This window comes from Poecile atricapillus, chromosome 5 (assembly GCF_030490865.1).
Source record: "Poecile atricapillus isolate bPoeAtr1 chromosome 5, bPoeAtr1.hap1, whole genome shotgun sequence".
Taxonomy (NCBI): Eukaryota; Metazoa; Chordata; class Aves; order Passeriformes; family Paridae; genus Poecile; species Poecile atricapillus.
Window position 1 is genome coordinate 38623603 of NC_081253.1, and position 23898 is coordinate 38647500.

Sequence of the window (23898 nt, forward strand, 5' to 3'; positions counted from 1 at the left end):
CTCACAATCACCCTCATCCCTCTCATCCCACTCATGGGAAGGGCCAGAAGCAGCAACACATCCCAGCTCTGTTGTTCTCCCCAAACCAGGAATAGTTTGGCCTGGGACTAAGGCAGCAAAATTCAACTTCACTGAGAGCCACGGGGTTCCTGCCCACCACCACCCATGCCCTGCCTAGATGTGGGCACACAGGAGGCTGGAGGATGCTTTTACCAGTGAGAACAGGGTTTTTGGTGGGGAGGTGCTCTGCTAATTCAGATGATTAAAGCAGAATTGCAGTGTCCAGCAGGCAGCTGGACATTTGATCCCTGTCAGCCACCTGCTGACAGTGTTTATCTGCAGGGTGCCTGTCATCATCAGCCCTTCCTGAGGCCCAAAAGAAGCTCTTGAGAAGATGACACCAAGAAGGACCATCCAGGGTCAGGAGAGATGTTGAGTTTTCCTTCCCTATACCCTTCCAATACCTCTTCTCCCAGCTTCTCTTCCTGTAACACACACTGGGCAACCGGACAAGGCAAATTCTCCAGGGATGCCTTAAGAGGCTGAAGCTGGAAGCAGGATTTGGGATGGATCAGATGGAAAAGGCCAACTATGCAGGATCCCATGTTGAGAGGGAGGTTGGAGATGACATAGGCAGAGGAGGCAGAGATGTGGCATTGAATAGCAGCCCATGGTGAAAAAGGGAGGCATTTTATCAATCATGATCAATGCCTGGCAGAATTTGAATCTCTGTTTTAGGCAGGACTTTGTTGAGAAAGGTTCTTGTACGTACAGGGGAGGAGTAATTCCTACCCAGTACTGACTCTAAAGCCTCCCCTTCTCCTTCACTTCACATTATTCTCACACAGCCCAGGAGCTGGGCAAGTCTGCAGAGCAACTCCACCAGAATCATTCACAAGTCACAGGCCTGTGAACAGGCATCTGAAAGCAATAAACAGGTTCTTAATGTTCGGGGTTTGTTTTGCTTCCTAAGCTCCCTCATCGAAATCAAAGCTGTCTGCATCGATTTGCAGAGGCACGAGAAGGGGATGATTTGTCTGTTGCCAAGTCTGGAGCAGAGGGAGCTCTGACAAGAGCTATATTCTCTGGAAATAGGGTTGATCATGGAATTTAACATTTCCATAACTATAGCAACACAAATGGCCCAGCTAAGTATTGCTGTTAACGAGACTCAGCTCGATCAATTGCTGCACTTCTTGGTATAAAAATGTTCTCAAGAGATCTGAGGGTTTCATTTTGGCTTCTCCACCAGCCAGGCTGGATTTAAAGAGTTCTGGTTTTTTTAAAGAATGCTCTGTAATAGTAGTAAAAGGTTTAAGTGGTCTGTCTTGCCTTGGGTTTTTTGGTTTGTTTTTTTTTTTTTATTTTATTAAAACATACAAATGGTTTTTAACTCTCCAGGCCTGGTATGCCAAGACACCAATGGGGAAAGCATGGAGCGCAGCACAGGAAGCAAAGGAAGAAGAAAAAGAAAAAGGAAAGAAAGGAAAAGGGAAAAAGTAGCTTCCTCGAGGATTTTTCACCTGGCCCTACCCAGTTCACAACTCTGCTTCACTGGGAAGGCATGGCAGATTAAAGCTCCTCAAGCTATAGATATTCCAGGGAAGAGAATTCCTCTCCAAATTAATTTTTAAAAGTTTAAAAAAAAAAATAAAAATTAGATGAGATGTAACATGTAGCTCTCAGAGGATAAAGAGTTAATGACCACTGACTTGCTCAAGCATTATTTATTCTAAGAGATTTTAGGGGGCAGAAGGGTTCATTACGCAGGCCTGTAACATGCCATCAACTTTTAGGCTATACTCATTTATTTCGGCAAGTAACTCTCCTTAAAAATTGATGTCAGTTTAATGCCTTTCATTACTTTAATATCCTATATGCTTTATAAAACTAACTGCTTTATGTATCTGTGGGTCTGAAGCATTACAGTCCTCAATAAAACTATTACAGCTATAAAGACTGCTTTTTAATTGGGATGGATTAGGAGGCACTTTGTGCAATCCACCACCAGTTGAATATTTACACAGCTGCAGGAGAAATTGCACTTGCACCTTTTGAGGCCTTAGCATGGACAAATTCATACATGTGGGTGTCAGCAGAAAAAAGCAAAGCAGCTATGTGCTAATTCAAGTGGATGTCCACCAAAATCTGTTTTTAATCTGCTTTGATGTAGAAAATAATGCCTAATTAGCTTGCCTGCACAAACAGCAATGTGTTTGTTGCTTAATGCACCTTGTTTATTTACAAATCAGCAATTTTGAGGGCAAAGGATTTATAAGGAGTGCTTAGAACACTGTAAAGCTTTGGGCCATCCTACACTGATGGAGCCAGCACCACCTTCATGTCAGGAACAGGATCATATTCACCAAGGTCTTGTATAAATAAGAGCCACAAACACCTGTTTTCCCCTCTGATCACAGAATTCCTGTGTGGACTTGACAACAGGTAACTGGAAATACATGGCCCACCATCCCCAGGGAGTTGAGGAACCTCTCTGTGTCTGTATTCCCTGGGAAGGGGATGGTATTGTGCCACTCCTGCTCCTAAGAGGAAATCAAATGGCAACAGGAATGCCTGAGAAAAAAGACCTGGGAAGATTCCACAGAAAATTATTCAAGCAACTGTAGCGCTGTGCACAGTGGAAGGAATGGGATGGGTCTGGTTAATAAAGGGAATTTTCTCCCTGTAGGCTATCCCAGCACATAGGCTAGAGCCACCCCAATCTGGGATTTTTGTGGTCCTTTCTAGCTATGTTTTACTGCCTGGTACAGGGCTCCCCATAATTTCACCTTTCCAACCTCATGGCTGCACCTCCAGCCCTGCCAAAGAGATCCAAGAAGTAAGAGAGGAAATTCTTGTTACATCTCCCCTGTGCAACCCCTCAGGACATTACTGATGGACACCAGCCCTTCCCCCAGCAGTAATCCAGCTGCTGGAATCTCCTCCACATGACCCACACGAGAGACCCCATGAGCTGCCAGCCCCTGGGTTCAATCCATTGCTACAAATGTTACCTTTCCATCCCTTTTTCTCTGGAGCAGGCTCCCCAGACTCAGCAGCACACCCCAGTTTTATCAAATAAGGTACTTCTAACTTCATCCTAGGGGAGAAAAGACAGGCTCTCCAAAGAGGTGACAGGGTTTGTGTCTAAAAACCCCTCATCTCTGCTCTCATCCACAAGGAAACTAATTTGGATAATTCTGCCCTCAATCTTGCTGACAGCGGAACCCTCCTCTCCACACCAGGTTTGACAGCACGGCGTGATGTGATGAAAGGACCACATTTCGGGAGGATGTAAGCAAGCCCATTAACTCATATTTCAGCAGCTTCACTGCAATCTCAATAGCAAAGTAAGAGCAGCTGACTGGCAACATCCATCTCCAGGGCACAATGCCGACCCCGTGCAGGGGGGATGCTGAACTTCCACAAACCTGCAGGTTTTCCCTAGTATTCACCAGTTCACAGGGGAAAAAAACACCAGGGAATTTATCCTTTAGGTGTAGCTTGCACTGGGGGCTACTTCCATTTATTTCTTTCTGTGAGGCTCTAGAAGCCACAGCTGGTTTAGCTACAAACATCTCAATGGGTGCAGGAGGTGACAAAGCAGTGGTGGAGCATCCCAGGCCAGGTTGGACAGGGCTGGGAGCAATGTGGGACACTGGAAGGTGTCCCTGCCCATGGCACAGGGTGGAACTGGGGAGATTTAGGGTCCCTTCAACCCAAACCACCCCATAAAGGAGAAAACCTCTGCCCTTGGTTTGCTGCCGAGCCCTTGCTCTCCTCAGCTTCTTGTGGGGACAGAATGAGGAGTAATTTTAATGCCGTTTATAATTATTATTATTATTAAAGAGAGTGCAGCTGTTTGAAAAATGAATGAAGCAGCTGCATCAAGCAGAGACAACACACGGAGTAATTTCAGTGTCAGTGGCTGAATTATTCAAGGAAGTGGCCCTGGCTGGATCTCCAACATCCTTCCTGCTGGGAGGCTCTCACAGGAACACCTCTAGAAATGCTCCTCCAACACCTCCACCCAGAGATCTTCCATGGAAAGAGGAAAGAAGGTTATGGCTTTGTTAAGCCCAGCACAGCTGCACTCGGCTTTCCAGCCACAGCATTCCCACAGTCTGATGGAGGAGGAAAATCCTGCCTCCTCCAGCCAGCCAAAGGTGAGTTTTGAGGGACAGCAAAGACAGGGGCCACAGCTCTGCCTCCTGCTCTGGAGGTGGCAGGCAATCCAGCAGCAGCAAAGTTGAGAGAAGAAGCTGTCATGCTCATTTATATATGTAAGTGATCTAGAGAATTATCAACTAAATTATTTAAATGTCCCATTACTATTAAATTACTGGGCATTCATTGTAAGAACAGTCATAATACAGTAACTAATTTGGTATTAATGTGAATGTCAGCGTTTCATTGCAGTTATTTTGTACTTCATCATCAGATAATTTACCAATAAATTAATTGGCTTAATTGCTTCCTGCAAACCCATGAGAACCACATATGACATGACTTTTGTAAAAGTCTTCGTTCTCACTCCCCCATCCTCCAGTTTAAACCACACCAAGCAGGAACCCCTCTTTGGAACACCTGGAAGGGGGAGCAGAAGGAATAAACCCTTGGCATTTCCCTGCCCTGCGGGTTTTAACGTGTTTTAAACACAGCACCCAAGGCCATGCTTGGGAATGGGACAGAGGGAACGGCTTCCCACAGCCAGAGGATAGGGATAGATGGGATACTGGGAAGTATCCCATGGATACTCTGGAGTTCCCAGAGAAGCTGTGGCTCTCCCTGGACCCCTGGAAGTGTTGCAGGCCAGGTTGGATGGGGCTTGGAGCACCCTGGGATAGTGGAAGGTGTCCCTGCCCGTGGCATGGAGTGGGAAATCGATGAGTGTGAGCTGTTCTGCCTCCTCACCTGTACCAATCCAGAAACTGGGACTACTGGGATTGCCCCTGCCTGCCTGAAAACCGACTGCTCCAGCACTGGCGTTTTTACCAGCAGCACGAAAACTCTCTGGCAACCACTGTGAGTCCCCCAGAGCTCCCACCCTCCTTTCCCCAAGAGCTCACAGAAAGTTTTCTGCTGTTTTCTTCTCCAGGAGATGGAGGGGGGGAACTTCATCGAGAGCACGGTGGGGAAGGACAGCTCTTTCCTCCTGTTCCAGGCTTTAAATGTTTTTAACTAAGTGAGCAGAGCTCTTCTGCAGAGTGCAGCAGGCTCAGTGCTCCTGCACCACCAGGGAGGGATCAAAGTGACTGCAAAACGCTAAATCTTTATCAATGCTCATTTTCCCTGCTCCTGTGCAGTCTGCAGCACGCCAGGCAGGCACGGGGACCAGCTCCAGGTGGGAACAACCTCAGGGAATACACCACACCCTCCCTGAGACGAGTCCCAAGCGCACAGCACCTGTGGCAGTCCGTTTTTGAAGTTGCCATCAGAATTAAAACACAAGCCGACGTTTCTCAGCAAAACCCCCCAAATCCGGTAACACAAAGTGAAGCTGACTGTTCTATTAACTCCCATCCTGCATCAGCAATTTTCTAAAGTGTGGAAACATTATAATTGACTTTTCTGCTAGTAGCAAAATGTCATTTTTCCTTAATACTCCCCAAGTCAGTAACGCATTTCAAAAGCCTCCGATGCCACTACCACAACAGGACTCACAAATTAGCACATTTTTAGCTTTTCATTAAACACAATGCCAAAAAAAAAAATAAAAAATAAAAAAGGAAAAGGGAAAAAGTCTTCTCGTATTAGGGTTTCTCTCCTCATTATTGAAAGTACTGCGACTTTGGAACTTCTGGCAGCAAATTATAATGCACTCAGCCTGGGGCCATTGTAAATCAGGGCTTCAAAAAAGGTGTCATGTAGTCGGGCCCTCTTCAAGCACTGAAAATATCGGAGTCTATTTGAAAACGCCTTCTGTAGTCTCTCACTAGCCTTGCAAATCAGCACAGCACTGGGTAGAGCTGCCTTTTATTTTTTTTTTTTTTGCCTCGTGGCATCAAGCCATTTCTATTCCGACCAGAAAAAGAGGATTATTTCGTGCTGGGATTTCAAATAAAAAATAAAATAAAAAAACCTACACCTAAGATAACAAGCTGCATAAAATCCCCAAATCATTCGGGGCTCTTGTTAGGGTTTGGGCAGTGCCTGTGGGGCTGTTACAGCCCTGGGCTGAAATCCCTTTTCTTGGCACAGCAGGGAAAACCCCGGGGGATGTGCCAGGACAGAGAGAACCACATCTCACCCCAAACCCCCCAAACCAGGTGCCAACTTTGGGACAGGGCACTGCCAGGCTCTGCACCCACCTGCCCTAAAACCAAAGGATGGAAATGTCAATGCCGCATGCTTTCCAACTTTTCCCAGTCCTCTGGAAATTTACTTATCACATCCCTAATTTCCTCTCCAAACAAAACCACTCAGCATCCCACAGCTCAGACCCGCCTCTTGTTACAAGTCTTGATGTTTTAAGTTGCTCAAATTAGCAAGAAAAGCATCATTAAATGCAGGCAGAAGCAAAGGGAGAGAGAAGCCCAAAATAAAGCTGTTCCCTTCCCAGGAGGGCACCTCCAGAGCAGCATTTCCTTTTCCAGCTTCCTCACTTTAGGTTTTACCCTGCTGCATTTTCCCAACTGGGATTGGCACCCAGGATTAATGGAAACATGGGAAGGGGTGAAGGGATCCACGGCAGCACCAGAGCACAAAACAAGCAACAGGCACCAAAGAGAGTGGAGAAGAGAGCCAGGTGCCAGCAATGTGGAAAAACAAACTCAAGGAACTCACCTTCATGTTCTGGAAGGGCCACAGCTTCTGCATGGATAGAGCTGCTCTGTGGCTGGCAGGAAGGAAAAGGATTTCCAGTGCTGCTCTGGCCACCAGAAAACCAACAAAAACCAAGGAATTCTGCATCCAAGGCTTTTATCCGCTCAGTGGGACACGTGCAAATGGGAAAGCCAAATCACTTGCTGGCCCTCACAGCATGGCAAGGACACAGAATTATTTGTGGGATTCTGTGGAGTGAAGAGAAGCTACCGTGCCTGCCCACCAGCAAAGGGGGATTTTGGCTTTCTGAGTAAAAATAACTCGAGTTCAAACTCCGGGAATCTAAAAAAGAAATAAAATTAAAATTTAAAAAAAAAATAAAAAAGGAGGGGAAAAAGAATGGGGTGAAATGAGGAACAAAACCAAGAAATACTATTTGGACAGCAAGGGAAGTGATCAGCTATTAAGACTGGACTGGGCATGGCGGGCTCTAAGCCCCAGTGAAAGTTTGAGCAGAGGTTAAGGCCTGGGTGCAATCCTGTCCTCCCTTCAGGAATAACTGGAGCAGGGAAAGGGCTGGGAGATGAGCAGGAGATGGGAATCATGCAAACGAGCCCTTAGCACCACTCAGCACAAAGTTTGGGAAGTTACTCGCATAATTACTCTAATTACTCACACAACTCCATCCCAAACGCCACCACTCTGCTCCCAAAAAGCTTCTCGGGGGGGGAGGGGGTGCTGGGCAGAGAGAAATGCTAAAAGGCATCAGGCTCGCCTGAAATGTGGGGGTTTGGTGTAATTTGGGGGTTTCCAAGCCCGGTGGGAACCTGTTGTGGTGCCCCCCACATCCCCCCGAGGGGAGCAGCCCCTCCTCTCCCCTCAGGGTGGGCTGGTGTGGTTACACCCGGTCCCAAAACCTGCCCTATCCTCACAGTGACCCACCCAGCACCCGAAGGCAGGCTCCTGCCCTGAGCCACCGTTCCATTTTATATTTACAAAGCCAGCCTTGCTGCCTCAGATCTCGCAGTCCCGGGCAGCCGCTGCCCCGCCGCTGCCGCCGCCTTTCTCCCCTCAGGGGCGCCCCGGAGGCCCGGGCCCCGCTCCGCCGTGTCGGGGACAATGTGCGGGGCCTGGCCGGAGCCAGCTGCTCTTCCCACCTCACAACAACCTGTAATTTTTAGCCCTTACCCCACGGGTGATGGGAAGAGGAGGCAGAGCACAAACCAGGTGGGTTCCTCCTGCAAGGGCAGCTGCTCTGAGGGGAGGGGGAGGCCGTGATGAACCGGGCCAAGGCCCCGCTAATTAACACTGACAGGCCGAGCTCTGATGTGCCCAGTGGAAAAGGATAAATCAATCCTCCAGAAATGGGTGTGGGCAGCAAGGGAGAGCTGGGTTTGTTCTTCTGCATCCCAGAGGGCAAGCAATTACCTCTACAACTTTTTAGGTAGGGTGTGTTCGGGAAGCACATCCTCCAATCCATAAATAACTTCCACAACTACCTGGCACTTTCAGGTGTCAAAAGCTAATAGGAGCAAAATAACTGGGTTTGACATGAAACCAAGTCACTTGTTGGAGCTCCTGGTGGCCATACAGCTCCTGTTTCCATCTCCCATAGCAATGACAGTGCTGGAATTCCAGCTAGGGAATGGGGTGAATCTGCTTCAGATTCCACAAGTCAGGGGAAAAGGACTGGGATCTGAGTCCTGAAATGCCCAGGGCTGGGTCCTCACCTTATAATCCTTTATAAAACGCTTTTCAGGTGGCAGTCTGTGAGTGGTGGTGTGACACAGAGCAAATCAAAGATTGGTGTGTATCCCATCCCAGGAGGAAATCCCACATTACAGACCCTACAAGGAGCCTCTAATCCCTGTAGAGGAGACATGTGATGGAGAGTCAGCCCAAGCTGGTTTTCCAGCCTGGCACACAGGGGGACATTCCCTGCACACATAACTCAGGGGTTAAATAACTGGGAGGGCCCCACCTTTAAAAGAGGATGTGCCCTAGGACTGAATTCCCAGAGGATAATTAACACAGCTGCAGCTCTTCAGCAGAGAGGTGGGGAGAAGGGAACCCTTGAATTTTTACTTAAGCTGAGAGCTTTTTTTTTTTTAGTATTATTCCTATAATTGATGGGAAAAGAGGGGGAAAAAAGGAAAATAGTGCTGGTATAACTGGAAAGAGTTTGGGGAGGGGTTTATTGAATTATTTACATCTGACAAAGATGGGCCACTATAAACTAACAGTAGCACAGGACCTTTCCATATTATATAGAGCTGTTAAAGGGAAATGCTTAAATATCATCTAATTTCCAATAAAACCTGGACAAAATCAATGCAGCCTCAGGACGAGTTTATATTTCACAGCTTTTAAAGAAGGCTGAGCAGCAGCAGCAACATCTGCCAAAGTATTTTTTGGGGGGGGGTTAAAGGCATGACCCCCTCCCCAGGCACAGGGACATGTGTGTTGGCAGGGGCTCATCCCACAGCCCGACCCAGCCACGTAACTGGGCAGTGCTGTCACATGGAGAGCTGCAAATATAAATGTGGGGACGGGTGGGGCTCTTTGCAGGGTGGCACCTGGCTCCCAGAGAGGCACTGAACCTCACTCCTCACTTTGCCTGGACAGAGAGAGTGATCCAGGGGGGATGAGTGACCACCACCCAGGAGAGCCGCCCTCACATCGCTGCAAGGTAGGTTTGGGGCAGTGGTGGCTTGTCCTATAGCCCGGTGGCATTGCCACCCCACCTGCCCACCCCTCAGTCCCACTGCCATCACAGGGACCCTGTTTGAGTTATTTTGGGGGGGCTAGGAGGGGTTTAAATCAGCCACTCTGGAGGAGGCAGTGCTGCAGGCTCCTGCACCGCACTGGAAATTTCCCTGGAAAAATAATAATGATAATAATGCTGTTCCCTGCTGCCAGAGGGCAGCTGTAAATCAGGGTGGTGGTGCCAGGAGCTCTGCACATCTGGATGTTTTAACAGAGCCTGGCGGGTTTTTGGAACCAGGAGGGCTGAGATCTCCCCAGAGTGAGGACTGAGTTATGTGGCAGCTGAACTTGGGGGACGAGCTCTCTCTAAACCTTTTTGCTGCTGCATGTTGTGCTCCTTCCTGTGCCAGGAGTGAGTTTTCCCGGTAATGGGAAGCTGGAGCAGGCAATTTAAGCTGTTATTAATAGACACACTTGATCTGAGGAAGGGAAATGCTTAATGTTTTGTTCAATGAGGTGTGCTCTGCAAACAGTCGGGTGCCGGGAGAAGGTGAAGATGCTCCCCTCACGTTGGAGATTGATGAGGGCGAGGCTACAAGTGCTCACTCTCACCTCTTTTTGGGGCTCTGGTCTCTGCAGGGGCATCCCTGCTGAAGTAAGGACACAGTGGGATGATCCCAGGTTTAATTTTTGCAGGATCCCTCAGATCCTAAGGGATCACAAGGCTGTGATGATATGTGATGTGCCCAAGGCCCTGCAGCACAGCAGTGGTAGAGGAGAGGCTTGTGGAGTTTCCTCCACCACCCAAACTTGCTGCCTGAAGGCAACAAGTGCTTTACAAGCAGTTGAAACACCCTCATTTTCCTTCTAAACCCCACCAGGGGGTTCTCCCCCTGCTCCTGGCCAGCCTCAGGATGTTTCACAGTTGTCCTGGCTCCTCTCTGCAGTAAATCCCACCTGCCTGTGCAGCCACATTCCCCTTAAATCCACATCACTTCATCCCGACATCACTCTCCACTCCTGGGTGGAAACAGCACTTGACTTGGCTGGCAGGAGCTCAGACTCCGGGGTTTTGTGTGCCAAGGGGACCTTTTCTCTCTACTCTCACTGTCCCAGGCTATTCTTAACCTCCTTCCTCAGCCATGAGTTAATCCTCGAGTGTTTATATGCAAATAGGTGCTGATTGAGAAGGGTCATATCTCAAGGGCAATTCAGTGCCAGACACACACCCCCCTACTAACAAAATCAGCCCAGCTCTGACCCAGAAGGTCTGGACTCCCTGCTAAATTTACCCTGGGAGGTAATCCCTGCCTGGGGAAGGTGATCCCTTTGGCGTGAGCAAGGACATGTGAAGGCAGGATTCCTCCACGTCACCACAAAAATATTACAGGGTTGCTAATGGGAGGAGAGGAAAAGCAAGCCAGGGCTCCAGGAACGTGACCCAGGACAAGTTCCTGAAGTAAATGATCCCTGTCTGTGCCGCTCCCTGGATCTCCAAACCTTCTCCTGTGCTGGCTGAAGGACTCCAGGGGATAATGAGGGTGTTTTTCATACCAGAGCAGTGCTTGGAGGAGGTGGTTCTGTTAGTACCAGAGGGGAAAATGGGCACAGAAGGGCTGGGTGGAGCAGAACAGCAACAAGTGAACAAGCAGAGAGAAAAACGAGGGGGTTTGGAGGCTCCAAACCAACGGAGAGGTTGTGGACAGCCAGGTGGGAATGCCAGCCCTGAGACAAAGGGGAAAAGAAGGAGAAAACAGGGAAGACCACCTAGGATGGCCTTGAATTAACTCCCAATGCTGCTTGCCATGGATAGGGACCTTAAGGGTGGTCCTTCACCAAGAGCCCCTTAGCTCAGCAAACCCCATCCTGCATGGACACAGCCTGGAGTTTTTGGGGCTCCATGCCCTTCCCATGGTCTGCAGGTGAATGTCACCACAGCCATGCTGAGGACACACACAGAGGAACCTCTGGTGGCTCTGGCAGCATAGCCCAGGGATGCTCAGGATCCCCAGGAAGGTCCCAAAATTTTCTCCCAGCCTCAGGTTGACTCCACACCAGCAGGAACCACGCAGCGTCCCAGCTCTGGTTTAACATCCCAAAATCTGCTTTGACCAGGTTTATTCCCCCAGGAGGTGGATGGGAAGGGGAGGCTTTGTCACCCAGAGCCTCTAAGTCACGAGGTGCCAATCTCTATTCTCGTCCCCACCATGGATTTCTCCGGTGACCTTGAGGAAAGGCGCCTGAGGGAAGTGGGAACAGGGAGAGCTCTGCTGGCATCCAATGGCAGCAGTGTCTGGGTGCTTTCTCTCTCCTATACAAGGCACTGTCAGGGAGAGCAGCTTCCCCTGCCAAAGCCCCAGAAGGACTTGGACCTCGCTGCTCTGTGCAGGGACATCCCAACATTCCAGGCTGGGCCAGTAACACAGAGCCCAGATTTTTCCAGAGAGCAGCCACAAGACTGGAATCTCATAGGAGCACCTTCATAAAAAAAAGAAAACAGAGGAAAACCTCCCAGAGCTCAGAGGACACAAATAAGGTTATTGGGAATGGACAACAACAGCAGCTGACTAAATTTCTTTCTGCTTTTTTTTCTTTTTTTTTAAATTTCCTAAACACTAGGCCCCGTTTTCCTCCCAGCCTAAACACGCCTGTCCCAAATTGGAGCCTCCAAATAATCCAGCAATTTAATCCAAGAGGTGCTGCTGCAGCACAGCCTGGTGACCGCCTGACCCTCATTGTACCTCCATGCCCATCGTGCTCCAACCCCTCTGGAATTATAAGTACTCCACAATAGAGCCTGTACTGGATTATAATTAGACAATGAGCCAAGAGGATGGAAACAATGAACTATAAAAGCCTGGCTGTCCCCCCAGCCAGGACCTGCACACCAGGAAGCACTGGAATGAGCGAGTCACCGGGAGCTGTGACGGGAAAGCTGAGGATTTCCTCCAAATTGGACCCGGAGCATCCCTTAGCACCTCGTGCTCCCATCTCCAGGTTTTACACAGCCCTGGTCACGGGAGACCTGAGGAGCCTCCAGGTCCTGACTGAGCAATACCACCTCGATGTCAACCTGGTCTTTGAGATCAGTAAAAACGAGCTGGAGTGGCAGGTGAAAAGCCAAGCCTCTTATGGACTCTCAGGTACTTTTCCTTTAAAGGCCAGGCCAGGAAAATGAAATAAATGGGTATCTACTAACCCTAAACAGGAGAGGTGAAGTGCATTTAGGTGCCTTAAGTGTTCCCAAGGTGTCTGGTTAGTCCATAGTTCTGGCCATTAATATTCATCACTTTTAATACTCTTTTCTGCATGTACTAACCCAGTGGAGGTGTAAAATCTGTGCATCCACATGATTTCTTCAGGCTGGGATTCTGTAGCTTGGGAATATTTTCAGGAGGGCTCACAGCCCAAATTCCTCATGGTCCTCCTGTCTGGGAGGGAAAAGATGCCCCTCAGGATGGTGGTACCTCCTGAGGTGATGCTCCCCATGGTCCCAGGTGCTCATGGAGCACTATGCCCAGGAGATGGTCCAGGAGGTCCTGGAGCTGCTGGGAAACGCAATTCCTCGGTCTGGCTGATCCCAAGCCCAGCACATTCCAAGCCCAGCCTTCCATCACCCACCCAACACGCTCCCACCTGGCTTGGGTGCCTTCACTCCCAGCAAAGACAGCTTTTCCTTTCCTGAGGAGTTCATGAGCTGCCTTTTGGCTCCTGCCACCCACTTGCCCACAGGACTGGTGGCCAGCGGGGCATTGGCTCGCCCTCCTGATTCCACACGAAATCCTGCTCCTGGACGAGCACACACCGAGGGAGTTTCGTTTCCCCTCTTGCCAACTGCGGCCCACCTAAAGCCACCAGAGAGAAGATGGGAAAAGCAGTGTCTGGAGCTGGTTCAGCCACTGGGCTGGTGGGCAGGGGGTGGCAATCCAGGGGCTGATCCCGTTGCCGTGTCCCGCAGGGCTGTGGGCGCTGGAGGAGAAGCGGGAGCTGAGCACCCCGCTGTGCCTCGCCGCCCGCCACGGGCACCCCGACTGCCTGCGCCACCTCCTGCGCCACGGGGCTGACCCCAACCTGGCCCCGGGGGGACAGGGACCCCTGCACGAGGCCTGCCAGGGGGGACACAGCCACTGCCTGGAGCTGCTGCTGGAGTACAGGGCCGACCCCAACCTGCGGAGCGATGAGGGCACGGCCCCGCTGCACCTCTGCACCAGCCGGGGCTCCCTGCGGTGAGGAGAGGAGCCCCATCAGCATCCCACTGCTGGGCTGCCCCTGGAAGTGCCCAGGGTCGGGTTGGATGGGGTTTGGAGCAACCTTGGGATAGTGGGAGGTGTCCCTGCCCACGGTAGGGGGTGGGAGGAGATGGGCTTTGAGGTTCCTCCCAACCCAAAGCGCTCTGGGATTCCGTGATACCCTCACTGTGCATCCCCTGTGGGAAGAGCCCAGGAGTTTTGCCTGTGGGAAGCGAAAAAGATGCCATGATCCATGGCAAGGCTTCCCACACGCTCCCACACCTCCCAGCTGCCACAGCAGAGACAAAAAAAAAAAAAAAAAAAAAAAGGACATTTTAGTGCCAGGCACATTGCACATCCTAAGTCTTCTTCCCATGGGCAGGATGAACCCAGCCTCTGTTTTTTCTTCCTCCTCTTTCCTGACTATTTCTCCTAAAATCTGCATCCCAGATCCAGCATATTTCCCCCAGGAGATGCTCAGGATGTGTTTATGGGATGTGCAGCAATGCTCCCACACCCTCACCCGACGCAAGCCATGTATGGATTCACCTCAGTTCATAGTCAGGGCTGGGGCTCATCCATGTGCATCCACATCTCCCTCTGGATCACCATCACACAGATGAGCACAAAAAATGCCTGGGAAAACACAGAAAAATATGTTTCCATAGGACTTTAGGTGCCTGGATTGTTAGACACACAGATCAAGATATTTTCTCTTTTTTTGTTTTTTTATGAAGAGCTCAGCCACTTGAAATTATCCTGATAAAACTGCTTAGGGCCGTAGTGAATTCCATCACCTCCCAGCTTCCCTGAAAAGCCAGCCTGGCTTCAATCCAGGCAGGCAAGATTAACTGGAAGTAGGTGGTGAAAGCAAGGTTATATCATGGACCAGACACAGGGAGAGAGTTCTGGAGAAGGGAAGCAGCCAGAGAAGGAAAGACTTGATCCCATTTCATAAATAAGAGTCTCTGCAAGATGTCCAGAAATCAAACATTAATCAGCTGGTTCAGCCAAAAATCTAGGGATGAGTCCAATGCATCCTTGGTGCCATGAGGGCTGGAAGGAGCAGGATGGGAAAGGAAGGATGCTACAAGCAACTCTATGATTAACAAGAGCGGCTTTAATTCCTTCACCTGAGCTCCCTTTACACCTTAAACTTCATCCTCCAGCCCCATCCTAAACCCCCAGTGCTTCCCTGATTTTAGGCTTCTCCCCCTGAAGAGGTGGGGAGACCAAACCAGCCCAGGGCATGCAGAGGATCTCCTGGACCACAAAGGTCCAGGTGGCCCAGTTTTGCTTCCAAGCTTGGAAAAAATTAGGATTTTTTGTATGTATCTATTAAAAACCGGAGCTGTTCCCACTGATTTGCATGTTCCATTCCCTTGGAAGGCAGAGGGGGACGGCAGGTGAGCCAGCACAGCCACCAAGGGGATCAGACAGCCCCAACGTGGCAACAGCTGAGTTGTAAGCCCTGGAATATTGGGGCTTTATAATGGAAATGCTGAGAGCCCCTTAACTACGGCTCCCGGCGCTACGGGGGCTTCTACAATAACTAAGCCAACTCCCTTGAAAGATCAAAAATTAATAGACATTTCAGACAGGGTTTGAGGTTTCGACCACTGCTTTTTCAATCGCAAAGACTTTGCTAAAGTTAGAGACTGAGGAGGTCAAGCTTTGGGTAACACAAACATTTCCTCTTTGATTAGGGGGAGACTACTTTACCTCGCCTCCTTTTTTTTTATTTTATTATTTTTTTCGTTGAGTAGTAGATTTTAGGTCATCCTTAATTTTTTAGTGACAACAAAGAGCAGGTCATTGACCTACATAGAGAGCTATTTTATTTTTCTCCCTCTCGATAACAATGGCCAGAACACCTATGTGCCAGGTTCTTCTGTATTCCCATATACTCGGCAATTCACCATGGGGGCAGGACTTAAAACCTTTGAGCCTCTCAGTGACTGGGATAAAAAAAAATTATCTGGGCTTCCTTCCAGCCATTTGAGCTTCAGAATCCATGAGATTTCAACAAAAAGGATATCAGAGCTTTAATCTAGGAGCTTTTTGAAGAGGTGGAAAAAAAAAAGTTCCAGTAAAGTTCAGTCTTACCTTCTTCACTTTAGGAGCTGTTCATGCCAACGTCGGCCTATTTAGTAGAGTTCCTCTCCTTGACCTCTTTTTTACAGCCGAGATAATTAACATGGTGGGGTAAGATGAGTCTCTAAATTCACTGCACTCTCTCCCTGGCGCTCTCCCTTTTCCCTCTTAAAGCTGGGGATGATTAAAGGAGCCTGCCTTTATTGGCACCCCGAAAAAAAATAAAATAAAAATAATTGAGGGGGAGAGGAAGAGCCTCGGCGGTGGCAGGGAGGGGCGAGCAGGCGTGGGGCGGTGGGAAGGCGCCTGGCAGGGATGCAGGACGCGGCTCCTGCCTCCCATCATGGGAGGAAGGGATGCTGAACATCTGTAGAGTCCTCCTGCAGGTCTCCCCGAGCATCCCAGGCTTCCCTCGTGATCAGGGAGAGCCTGCCTGGAGAGGAATTTCCCTTCTCCAGCCTTGCTCAGGAGAGCTCTGTGAAGCCAAGGGATGGGACAAGAAGATGTCACCCCCGCTTCCATGCAACTCAGCTGAGCAATTCCCTTCTCCAAGCCTTCCCTTCACCCTGGGAGCATGGAAGCAGAGTTATCCACCTCCTCTAAGCCCCCCAGAGCTGAGGGATGGGGGATAAAAGGTGGGATGAGTCAATGCAGGAGCTCAGGCAGCATCCAAGTGGCTCCATGCAAGGAGCAGTGGGATAGGGAGCAAGCACCAGGGCTGCCAGGGACAGGGTGGGAGGGATGAGCAGGGAACAGGAGCTGAGCAAGAAGAAAGGTGCCTAAAAAGGCACCATGGTCAAAACAAGGCTCCCAAATGGCTGGGAGATGGATCTGGGCCCAGTGGAGCCAGCCCCATGCACCCTCCAGCTATTCCAGCCTGGACACTCTGCCCCCGTGGCTGTGGGAAATGAGAAGCACTGCAAGGCAAAAAAAAAAGCCCAGGGATTTGAAAAGGCAGCATTTAGCATCATCTAGTGCTAGACCTCATCCTCTGCTCTGTTTAGCCTTGCTAAACACAACACTCGGAGCATTTGGAGCCATTGCTTTGGGAAGCTGGGGAAGAGCAGCTCCTTAATGGGTCCTGAGTGAGAAATAAAGAGCCCAAAAGCAGCCCAAAGCCTGGCCCTGCTCTCTGAGACGTGACAAAATGAGGGCTTTCACAGATAAACCTCATTCCAACCCCGGGGACGGGAGGAAAAAGCAAACAGGACGCTTTTCCTTAAGGAAACTGGGGCCTGAGTGGGGTTTTGGGATGGGAATTTTCCTGCAGCCTCCGCTGCCCCAATCTCCTGCTCCTCCTGCTGGTTGTTCATCGCATCCCATTTCTAATAAATCCCACTTTCCCAGCCTGGGTATTTTCCACCCCAGCCAGTGGGAGCCATCCTGGCATAAGGAGGGCAGTGGGCACATCTTCCCCTGACTCTCTGATGAGTGAAGAACTAACAAAAAAGTCAATCCCAAATAATTTTCACCCATTCCATTTGATCCAGGAGGGAAGGGCAGAGTGAAGGTGAGCATTAGCACCACTCACCCCAAATTTCCTTTACCCTAAGAAGTGACAGCAAGGAGACATCACCCACCACCTGCAAATGGGTTGGGAATGGCTTGGAAGTGAGTTAAATTAGTCAAAATTAGATGCCAGGCTGGATGGAAAACAAACTTATTTGTTTTGCCACCGAATTTCTGCTAAGATAAACAGAAAGCTGAACTTGGAATACTCTTTTGGTATTCCCAGAAGCTTGGAGAGGAGCCCTTTGTAAAGCAGCAAGCCATCACTGGGCCTTATTTAATGGGATTGTAGTCTAATCTGGTGTCAACAACCAGGGTGTGGATGAAAATACAGGAAGCCAGAAATGCTGCTGAAAGTCTTGGAGCTCATGAATTCATGAATTCATTTTAAAGGTTAACAAGAGCATCTACCCAAAACTTGATGATGCCCAGATACTCAAAAAATGAGTCAAATGCCCCTCCCAGGCTCCCACCTTTTCCATTGACTGGAAGAGACCATCCCTTATCCAGAACTCCTTGCCAACATTCCCTCTGTGCCAAGGGAGGAGTATCAAGGGGGAAAATTCAGTATAAATCTGCTTGGCTCTCTTCCAGCAAGTGAGCCTTTGAACTTGATAACCAAAAAAGTGATGAAGCCTCTGGGAAGGATGGCATTTCCACAGGAGAATATTTGGGATGTCTAGCAGGAGATCAAGAGGAACTGAGCTCCCAGGGTTGAATTCTCTGTAAGGGGAAAAACCCCACAGCAGGGCGAGGATGCTGGGCCGGATGCAGCTCCCGGCTTTGCTGAGGAATAATCCCTCTGTGCTGCCTGTGCAGGTGGAAATCTTCAGCCTGGGCACTCTCACCCAAACCAGGGCAATGTTTGTGCCCAAAGTCTCTGGGCACAGCTGCCCCCTTGCCTGGGAATGCTTTAAGCATGATCTACCCCCAAAAAAGAAGAAAAACAGAACAAAAGGGGATTTTTCTCACGGGCTAGGCTGTTGCATTTTTGCAGACAGGTCAGCAATATTTTTTTTCCCCATTTCTTCCCTGCAGAACCATCCCTTGGTTTGCCCTGAATATGTTACTTTAGGGTGCCAGAGCCACCTGTGACATCAGGATTAAACTAATCCAGAGAGATCCCAAGAGAATAATTATAGCCAGGGCTACAAATTCTCTGCTGACAAGGATGGACAAGATGAATAAAAGAGACTGAGTGTCTGAGTGTTCCCCTCCAACAGCAGCCAGCAAACCCCAAAAAAGCCTCAGGGAGACAAAACATTCCTCAAGAAGGGGATTCAGCATCCTAGAGCAAAAAAGGAAATTGGAAAGTAAGGACCTGAGGATTTTGGGAATGGCACAACCACACCCCAAGCAGAGCACTGTCAGCCCAGGACAGTGGTGGATGCCTCTGGTGAGGGCTGGCACCTCTAGGACCATTACATCTTCTCAGGCTGCAGGAAAAGATCCTGCAGGGGTTTTTTTTCCTGGCAAACTCAGGCTTGAGATGCATGGGAAAAGCAGCCCAGGGAGGTGTTTGTAGATTCTGCACTGCCAAGGACAGTGAAAATCTCATCCCACCTCACAGCGAATCCGTGGGGAAGTGATGAGGCAGGCCCACAAAAAGTCAAGCACATTATTATTATTATTATTATTATTATTATTATTATTATTATTATTATTATTATTATTACTATTATTACTATTATTACTATTATTACTATTATTACTATTATTATTATTCATATTTTCTCTTTTTTTTTATTATTGATATTTTCCCCACATATGTTAGCCTTCCCCTGGGCCAGGAAAAACAAGCAATGTCTTGGTGCTGTCCTTCCTCCCTGAGGTTTCTCCTCTTCCCCATCCCTGCTGCTGGAAGGATCGGGCTGGGACTTCTCTGTGCTGCTTCTGTGTCAGCCCAGACCCTGAGCCAGGGCTGCAGTGACACCTGAGCTGGAAGAAAAGTGATTAGAGGAAAATTGGAGAGGCACGGTGGGGTTAAAGGTTGGTGCTCCTCCCTTGGACTCCTTGATCCTCATGGGTCCCTCCCAGCTCGGGATATTCCATGAGAACACAATCCTTTAGTGAGCACAACTCAGGTGTTGGGGTCCCTCAAATGAAAATCCATTTTTATATCCAAGCAAGTGGGCCTAGGATGGTCAAAGTGTTCAGGAACGGTCAGGGATGGTCAGGGATGGTCTGGGACAGTCCAGGTGGTCAAGGATGGTCGAGGACAACCAAGAATGGTCAGGGTGGTCAAGGATGGTTGAGGACAGTCAAGGAGGGTCAAGGATGGTCGAGAATGGTTGAGGACAGTCAAGGAGGGTCAAGGATGGTCGAGAATGGTCAAGATATTCAAGGATGGTCAAGATATTCAGGGATGGTCAAGGATGTCAAGGTGGCTAAGGACAGTCCAAGGATGACCATCCATGAATGGTGCTGGTCAAGGGGCAGAGGGAGATATTGCCCAAACCACCATTGCCCTCACTGTGGAGGGCACCAGGACACAGCACCACCCTGCCCAGCCTCTGCTGCTCCCTCCCAAAATCCCTGAGTGCCACAACCCCAGCTCCAGCCTCACACCTCACCCCGCACCACCTCCCACCCCATCACCCCTCGTGTGCCCACACCACCCCTAAAGCCTCGTCCTGGAGGTTCATCCCCCCTTCCTGCAGGTGTGCCAGGCTCCTGCTGAGACACGGGGCCGCCGTAGAGCTGCCGAGCGAGGCCACGGGGGACACGGCCCTGCACGTGGCCGCCAGGCACGGCCTCTGCGACCACGCCCGCCTCTACCTGCGACGCCGGGCGCGCGTCGACGCCCGCAACGCGCGGGAGGAGACGGCCCTGGGCATCCTCTGTGGACGGGCCCCGGGCACGGGAGACGATTCCCTGCAGCTTTTCCAGCTGCTGGATGCCCACGGCGCCGACGTGGATGCCCGGGACGAGAGCTGGAGGAGCCCCTTGCACCGGGCGTGCGGCGCGGCCAACGCCGAGCTGGTGCGGCTCCTGCTGCGGCGCGGGGCCGACGCCAACGCCGCCGACTACGACGGGGTGTCCCCGCTGGGCTGGGCCCTGCAGGGAGCTGCCTCCCACAGGGATCTGCGTCCACACCTCACTGTCCAGCTGCTGCTCAACCACGGCTCCCACAAGATATGGCCCCCTGCCTTCGTCAAGGTACCGGCCCCAAAACGGCGCCCGGGGATCCCCTCGCACCGCGGTGGTTGGGAGTTTGGGGAAATGTAAAGGTGGTGGGGTGGGAGAATTTGGGAGAGCTTCACAGTCCGGGCAGGGAGAGGGGACTGTGGGGTTGGGAGTGATGGAAGTGAAGGCCCAGATCAGAAGGGCAGGATGGAGCCAGGGTGGTTCAGAGGGGTTTTTCCCTGCCGAGGTGATGCCTTGAGCAGGTGACCTGGAACAGAGGCTGGACAGAGTTAAGAATAAAGCAGGTATTTATTGAAAGGCCTTAAAGGACACACCTTGAGCCAAGTGCCTGGCCAGGGCTACACCCAAGATGGACCCAAAATGGTCACAAAATCAATGACTGGTCAGGAGGTCTCACATTTTTATAAGTTTTGGTCCATCTGCATATCAGGATTTATTGCTTCAGGTTATGAAGTCCCATCCCTCTTGTTTTCTCTCTTCAGTCCACCCTTGTTTATACTTTTGGGCCTGGAACTTGTAACACTTCTCCTTGGTATTGAGCTAGAAAAGGAATTGTTTTGTCTACCTGCTCTGTGAAGAGAGCTCACCAACACTTAATATGAAACTCAAAACTACACATGTAGGCAGTGCAGCATCTGAAAAATATGAAAGCTAAAACTTAAGGCATCACAGGAAATATCAGAGACAGGCTTGGTGCACGAGCTGCCTCATGGCTCTGCGTTCCATCGATTTTACATCAAACCATAATGAAAATATTATCCTGCCTTGTCAGGCACAAGCCAAAAATGTAAATAAGGAGCGAGGGCTGCATCCAGAGGAAGAAGTGCCTCAGCAGGGCAGGACTTCCCACTGCTCCACAGATGGAGCAAGAGCTCCAAAAGGCGCCAGACAAACCCCACTCCTGCCTGATCCCGACACGGAGCTGTCCCAGCCTGCAGTGTGGTGGGGTGGGACAAACGCTGGCTGCAGCAGGTGGATGTTTACCCCCTCTGTCTGAGCCCTCACACCGTCCCTGCACAGGTGCTGAAATCCTGCGCTGCTGTGCCGGAGGTCATCGAAGTCCTCTTCAATTCCTACTCCCAAATCCCAGTGTCCCAGGAGTGGGCCGAGGCCGTGCCACAGGAGGTGTTCCAGGTGAGGCAGCGCGGCTTGGCAGGGCTGGCTGAGACCCAAGGAGGGGATTTTCCCCACAGAACAAGGGTTCATTTTATTTTCCCCACAGAACAGGGGTTTCTTTTCCCCACAGAACAGGGGTTTATTTTCCCCACAGAACAGGGGTTTATTTTCCCCCACCCAGACTTCATTTGGATGGAGAAAAAACAAGGAATATTCCCCTAGAGCAGCACCACCCTCCAGGTTTGCATCCCTTCAGCTCCTCCATCCTCAGACCCCACATCCCTGCCCCAACCTGCCATAGAATCCTCTCTCATCCTCTGGAAGTGACCCTGGAGCCAGAGCACTTCTCAGCAGGAGCCCACACCCCTCGATTTATTTGGGAAGAGCTCCTCCTCAGACATGCAACATTTCCAGCTAACCCTCTCTGGGATGATTTGGGATGGCTCCGGGCCCCACAGGTTGTGAGGGATGGCTGGAACGCAAATAAAACCTTCAGCTTTTTCTAGGGAATGGGAGAAAATATTTCCCGCCACCCCCCCCTCCCCCAAATTCAGGGAAGGCTGAGGCTGCACAGCCCAATCCTGCTTTGTTTCCCTGCCTCAGGAGCAGGGTCTCTTCTACATCTGTGGGATGCTCCACAAGGAGCTGCCTTTCCCCACAGGACAATTCCAGAATTCCTCACCCACCCTTTCCCTGCAGAGCCGTGTCGGTGCCCGGACGCCTCACCCACCTGGGCTTCTTCCCTTAGTTCTTCATCCCTAAACCCCTCCAGCTCCTCTGGCAGTGGGGAAAAGGCCCAGCCCAGGTGGGTGATGCTGGCCTTGCCCCTCTCTCTGCAGCAGCACCAGCCTTTCTACGAGTCCATTCTCGGGCTGGCGGGCACAGCCCGCTGCCTGCAGCACTTGTGCCGCTCCGCCATCCGCGCAAATTTTGGGAGCAGGTGCCATTCCCTCATCCCTCTGCTGCCCGTGCCCAAGGCTCTCCGTGACTTCCTGCTGCTGGAGCCCCAAGGAGTCGTGCTGTGAGATCCAGGTGCAAATTCCAGCCCTTCCATGGAGCGCCAGAGCATCCGTTTCTGTCAGGGGAGCCGCTGTCCGTGATGGATGGCTGCTGTCCAGGGATTTACAGCAGGACTAAAATGTGCTTTCGGCTGGAAATTTGGATAGATTTTCTTTTTTTTTATTTTTCTTTATTTTTTTCCCCCCTCCTTCCTTCTAATTGTGCTTGCAATAGATTATAAAGAGTAATAAAATGATTAGTGGCTGATAGGAATAATGCTCTTTTCCGAGGATCCCTGCAAAGCTCCTCAGGTGTGCCGAGGGCAGGTGACTCAAAGCAGCCCAGGGGAGCCCCAAATCCCCTGGGATAAATCTCACCTGGCAGTGGCACAAGCAGAGGAAGCCCTGTTTGGAAGCCCTCAACAGCATGCAAAGTCCAGTGGCATTGATAGACACCCTAAAATAGACTTAAAGATAGATTTAGATTCAAAAGATAAAGATTTAAAATTAAAATAAAAATCTAAAATTAAAGACAGATTTCAAATTCACTTTTTAAATTTTTTTTTAAGTAGGAGCCGCCAAGAATGTTGTATATAAATCTATATATGAGATATAATTTTGTATATATATTTATGTTTAGATAGATATAGATATAGATATAGATATAGATATTTATGGATATAGATATTTATGGATATAGATATAGATGTAGATATTTATGGATATAGATATAGATGTAGATATTTATGGATATAGATACAGATATAGATATTTATGGATATAGATATAGATATAGATATAGATATAGATATAGATATAGATATAGATATATAGATACAGATATAGATATAGATATAGATATAGATATGGATATGGATATAGATATTTATGGATATAGATATAGATGTAGATATTTATGGATATAGATACAGATATAGATGTAGATAGATACAGATATCGATATAGATATAAATATTTATGGAGATATAGATATAGATATAAATATTTATGGAGATATAGATATAGATATAGTTATATAGATATAGATATATAGATATTTATATTTATATTTATATTTATATTTATAGATATAGATATAGATATAGATATAGATATAGATATAGATATAGATATAGATATAGATATAGATATAGAACTCATTTTTCATGTTTGGCTGGATTTTGCAGCCCTGGCTCCCAGGGCTGCTGCCTGTGGAGACGGAAATGGGGAGCAAAAAGAATTCTCCCCCTCTCCCAGCTTCCACCTGCTGCTCCCACGACTTCCCTCGCCCTCCATGGACCAAGAGCTCTGCCAATCCTGCCCCAAATTCCCAA

General features: G+C 49.5%; 2 protein-coding genes across 2 annotated transcripts in view; both read left to right on the forward strand.

The window, feature by feature from the left end:
- Positions 1-1936, forward strand: part of IQCA1 (IQ motif containing with AAA domain 1) — a 97838-nt gene extending 95902 nt beyond the window's left edge. The window contains exon 19 of the mRNA XM_058839899.1: positions 1402-1936. Within this exon, the coding sequence (XP_058695882.1) occupies positions 1402-1503 (102 nt within the window). The 3' untranslated portion in view covers positions 1504-1936. The remainder of the gene's footprint in view (positions 1-1401) is intronic.
- Positions 1937-9340: 7404 nt separating this feature from the next.
- ASB18 (ankyrin repeat and SOCS box containing 18) lies at positions 9341-23024 on the forward strand. Its single transcript, XM_058840636.1, has 6 exons — positions 9341-9454; positions 12091-12614; positions 13430-13697; positions 19964-20462; positions 21471-21584; positions 22406-23024. Exons 2-6 carry the CDS (start codon positions 12305-12307, stop codon positions 22589-22591), a joined length of 1377 nt encoding a protein of 458 aa, XP_058696619.1. The 5' UTR covers positions 9341-9454; positions 12091-12304; the 3' UTR covers positions 22592-23024.
- The last annotated feature ends 874 nt before the right edge of the window (positions 23025-23898 follow it).